This window comes from Frankliniella occidentalis, unplaced genomic scaffold (genome assembly GCF_000697945.3).
Source record: "Frankliniella occidentalis isolate FOCC.00 unplaced genomic scaffold, Focc_3.1 Scaffold270, whole genome shotgun sequence".
NCBI lineage: Eukaryota > Metazoa > Arthropoda > Insecta > Thysanoptera > Thripidae > Frankliniella > Frankliniella occidentalis.
This window is the reverse complement of record NW_026267396.1, coordinates 96,225-101,027: the sequence shown is the minus strand read 5'-3', so window position 1 is coordinate 101,027 and position 4,803 is coordinate 96,225. Positions and strand designations below refer to the sequence as shown.

The window sequence follows — 4,803 nt, the reverse complement described above, 5'->3', positions numbered from 1 at the left end:
GTGGAAAATTAATGTATCTTTTCTATCTGTTTAAGCTGGGTGGCCTAACAACTCCCAGTACCGAGGCCAGTACCCTCCCCAGGGAGGTGCACAACCCAACTCACAACAGTGGAGTCAATCGCCCAGACCGGGTGCTCCTCCAAACAGCCAGGCTAGTTCGGGGCCATGGCCACAATCACCCTACCAGCCACCACACCAACCACCTCAAAATGTAAGCTGCTCGTTAGTTATTGACAGTTAAAACTAAGTTGTTTAATGTTTTTCATTGACTGACTTTGGAAATTTTGCAGTCTCAACAGCCTTGGGGACCCAACATGCCTCCTTCAGGTGTAGGTCAAAGTTCACCGTTGAGGCCACCATTAGGACCTCATGCACAATACAGACCCGATGGCAAGCCCAGACCACAAATTCCTGGTGTAACTCCTGGTGTTAAGGTTAGTTATTAATCCTGGTTAAGGTTCATTTTTTGCACCTGTCACACATTCACTTTTTTGTCCTGTTCTGCTATACATTCTAATAAACTTTTAAATTTTATCAGATGCCCCAGCCATCACAATCACCTCTTCAGGTTGCCATGGGGCGCCTGAAGGCTGACTCTGCTTTCCCTCTCGATAGTGTGGAAGCAACAACACCAATTCTATACAAACGTAGACGACTGACCAGAGCAGATGTTTGCCCTGTAGAGGCATGGCGTCTAATGATGAGCCTCAGATCTGGCTTGTTAGCAGAGAGCTGCTGGGCCCTGGATACATTAAATATTCTTCTATTTGATGATGTGTCTGTTGCATACTTTGGTCTACAACATATGCCAGGCCTCCTGGATGTTCTTTTAGAGCACTTCCGTAAAGCTTTAGATGACATGTTTGAATCAGCAGGACAAACAACTAGGTATGTGATCTGATTTCTGCTAGACTTATCACAAATTATTTTATTTCCATGCTCTTAGCTTATTCAATCTAACACTGCTTTCTTTGCCTTACAGAAAATGGTATGGAAAGACCCCACCCCTCAAGGAGGAAGAAGAAATTGACCTTGGTAGTGTGGTTGAGCCCATTAATCCCAATGATAAAACCCAAATTTTATCTAGCAAAATGCCAAATTACACTCTTGTTACTCGCAAGGGTAAACCTGTCAAGATTGTCAACAGGGATAGTGATGTGTTTATTTTGGACTCCAAGAAAACCTGGGATGTGGAAGGCGAGGCCTCTGACGCCATGGCTGAAAGCGATGCAACCGTTGAGGCTCTTGCTACCAAATATATTGTGCCCTGTTTCCAGGGAGAGTTCAACATTGTACCTTTTGCAAGGTTAATCCCTGACAAGAAGAGCACAGGCCAGGATCGGCCGAATTCACCTAAGACTGAACCTCAGAACAGTGTGAGTGTGGACTGTGCTCCAGCGTGTAAAGAAGAAGTTGTTCAACTTTCTACTCCCGAAGGCTGTGTTAGTGAGAATTCAAGTGAAAAGAAAAACTGTGAGAAAAAGAAAAGGACAAAAAGTTTGAGTGATGTGTTAAATAGAATAAAGAAAGAAAAAGAGGAGGAGATGCTTAGTGCCACAAAGGATGCGTTGAGCAGGGACCTCAGTTCTAGTGTAAATGAGGATGGGGATGTGCAGGTCAAGAAAGAAGATCTGGGTGTAGTAGGGAAAGCAAATAGTAATAGGAGTGAAAATAGTAATGCCTTGTCCAAGGACTCAAAGATGGTGATAGAGGAAAATCATATTAGTGATTCTTCAAAACCTGACGAAGCAGCAGGGAAATCTGAGAATAAGTCTGATAAGAGCGTAACGGTAACGGAGGTGAAAGTAGAGCCAATGGAAGTAGATGATGAAGTCACAAAGACTACCGAGGCAACTGCGGAGGGAGCCAGCAAGACCACGGCGAGTGAGAAGGAGCCGGTGGCCGAGGCCACCGCACCCGCCGAGGAGTTGGTGGAGAGGCCCTACCTCAGAATACAGGACCCCGAGACGGTGGTGAAGCGGCGCCGCATGTCGGACTACGAGGACGAGTGCTACACGCGCGACGAGGCGAGTCTGTACCTGGTGACGGATACACAGGACGCCGTGGCGCGCCGCTGCGTCTGCCTCTCCAACATCCTGCGCAACCTGTCCTTCATCCCAGGCAACGAAATGGAGTTCGCCAAAAACCCGACCTTCCTCGGGCTGCTCGGCAAGCTGATGCTGATCCACCACGAGCACCCGCTGCGCACGCAGCGCAACTACGAGCGCGAGGAGGACGCCGACTGCACCGACAGCTGCAGCAGCCTGGCGGGCGACGCCGAGTGGTGGTGGGACTTCCTCTTCCAGCTGCGCGAGAACGTGCTCGTGACGATGGCCAACATCGCCGGCCAGGTGGACCTGGGCCAGTACCCGGAGGAGGTGTCGCGGCCGCTGCTCGACGGGCTGCTGCACTGGGCAGTGTGTCCCGCCGCCCACGGCCAGGACCCCTTCCCCACCGTGGGGCCCAACTCGTCGCTGTCGCCGCAGCGGCTCGCGCTCGAGGCGCTGTGCAAGCTGTGCGTCATGGAGGCCAACGTGGACCTGGTGATCGCGACGCCGCCCTACTCGCGGCTCGAGCGGCTGTGCGCCGTGCTCACCAAGCTGCTCTGCCGCAGCGAAGAGCAGGTGCTGCGCGAGTTTGCCGTCAACCTGCTGCACTACCTGGCGGCCGCCGACACCGGCATGGCGCGCACTGTGGCCATGCAGGGCGCGTGTGTGTCGCAGCTGGTCGCCTTCATCGAGCAGGCCGAGCAGAGCGCGCTGGGCGTGGCCAACACCCACGGCATCACCGCGCTGCGCGACAACCCGGACGCCATGGGCACCAGCCTGGACATGCTGCGGCGCGCCGCGGGCACCCTGCTGCACCTCGCGCGCCACCCGGACAACCGGCCGCTGTTCCTGCAGCAGGAGCAGCGCCTCCTCGCGCTCGTCATGAGCCAGATCCTGGACCAGCAGGTGGCGGCCGTCGTCAGCAGCGTGCTATTCCAGTGCTCCCGCACCCCCGCCCCAGCGCGGCCCCCGCCCGCTGCCCCGGCACCCACGCTCGCCCCCGCGGCCGCCTCCGCGTCGTCATAGGGGTGCCGGGCGGGTCTGTAGTGTACATGTTGATGTACTTCTGTCCTCCTAGGACTTGACTTGTAGTATCTATTAAATGAGAGAGGGGATCCCTTGCCTGTGATGTTGAGAGCAGTACGTTGCTGCAGGGGGGTTGTGTACATAAGAATTCGTAATTAATAGAATCTTTATCTGGAGCAGTCTGTTTAGAGAGGTGCCACTACAGTGGTCTTGTGATTTTAATTAAACCATACTTAATGTGAGTTGGTGGCTGTCAGTCAGTGTTTGCACTAGTGAAATGCTGCCTTGCCCTTTTTGTAATAGTAAAAACTTTGTTGTGACTTACCAGAACTGTTACACGTTGATATTGTGAACATTTCCCTGGTAATGTTTTTTTTTGTATGCATGAATGTAAATAACCATCAACTTGACTGAAGTCCAGTCTGAAGTGCATGTCAATTTTTTATTTCCAGTTGACGTACAACTTGTAAAAATATTTAAATAAAAGATCAACTTGCCACTTGCAAATTTGTGCTAAATAAAGATTGACAGAAACAAATGTGACATGTAGTTTATTTTTTATCTGTGCTGTCAGACGACTACACGCTGATACCCAGAGTACTTTTACCACAAGCCTTTTTTTTTACTGGAGCCATGTCACTTTGTACAATGTTGCTTACCATTGAATCAAACAGAATGTATGATGTGTAAAGGAGAGAGTGGCCTGTGAGCATGTGATGAGTGGATGTGGGTGGGAGAAATAGAGAGTATGTGAGTGTGTGTTTCTACTTGTACAGAGAGTCCATCTAAACCAGGGATGCGTACTGAAATTGATATTAGTAGATATGTTAACTGGCAAAGTAACAGTATCAATAGAGTATGGTACAACTTCTTTTAGGGTTCGTTTCCAAATGAAGCAGTTATTGTACTATTGTAAAGCTCATCCCATACATTGTCAAACATCTGTGTTATTTGTAAAAAAGAGAACTTAATGCTGATCATTGTATTTATTATGATTGTTTTTAATGAGAAAGTTATATGCATTAACTTTGTCTGTTTGCAGAGGGGATGTATGAAAAACAAAATGCAATGGATGTGGTAGTAGTGTAAGTGAGCTGGATTTTGTTACATTCTTGTTCCCTTGTTTCCTGATACCATTGTACTGCTGTTAAATAATCAGTTAATAGCAGCTATTGAAATTCCTATTGATCATGAAGATGGTTAGCATTTCTTTGCCATCATTTTATTACTTCCATTGCCACCTCATTAATTTCATATTTGGTATCTACTTGTGAAAATGCTTTATATATGTCTGAATACAGAAAACAAGAAATAAATGTACATAAGTACTAAAATCTTGAAATTACCTCAGAATTTATTAAGGTCCCCTAGAAACAACACCGCACCACAGCATATCGGGAAACAACCAGATAGAGAGTCAAACTCCGTGCGACGTTCTTGTAGTACCCAAAAGACAGTGCGTCCTGAAAGCAAAGCCTTCCTCCCCTCTACAGCCTCGGCCATTACTCATCGCTCATGGGACTAGGCGACGCCATAACGGCCTGACGCGACACTTTCCTGAGCGCTCATCATGATCAGAGTGTAACACTGCCGCCGCTGCCGCTGTTCGAGCTGGCCGGGGAGCTCACGGTGGCAGCCCCACCACCACACCCCCCTGCTCGGCTCGGTCCAGGCGAGGGGCCGGGCGCCGCGCGGGTGGTATCGACGTTTGCCCCCTCCCCTTCCCGTC

The 4,803-nt window shown here is 49.6% G+C and overlaps 1 protein-coding gene across 1 annotated transcript in view; it reads left to right on the top strand.

Annotated features, from left to right (window-relative positions):
• The window catches only part of LOC113207386 (trithorax group protein osa), a gene marked incomplete in the record, with an annotated part of 93,466 nt that extends 89,050 nt beyond the window's left edge, over positions 1–4,416 (top strand). Inside the window, 4 exon segments of the mRNA XM_052273404.1 lie at positions 36–211; positions 291–434; positions 539–888; positions 983–4,416. Of these exon segments, the coding sequence (XP_052129364.1) occupies positions 36–211; positions 291–434; positions 539–888; positions 983–3,074 (2,762 nt within the window).
• Positions 4,417–4,803: the final 387 nt, after the last annotated feature.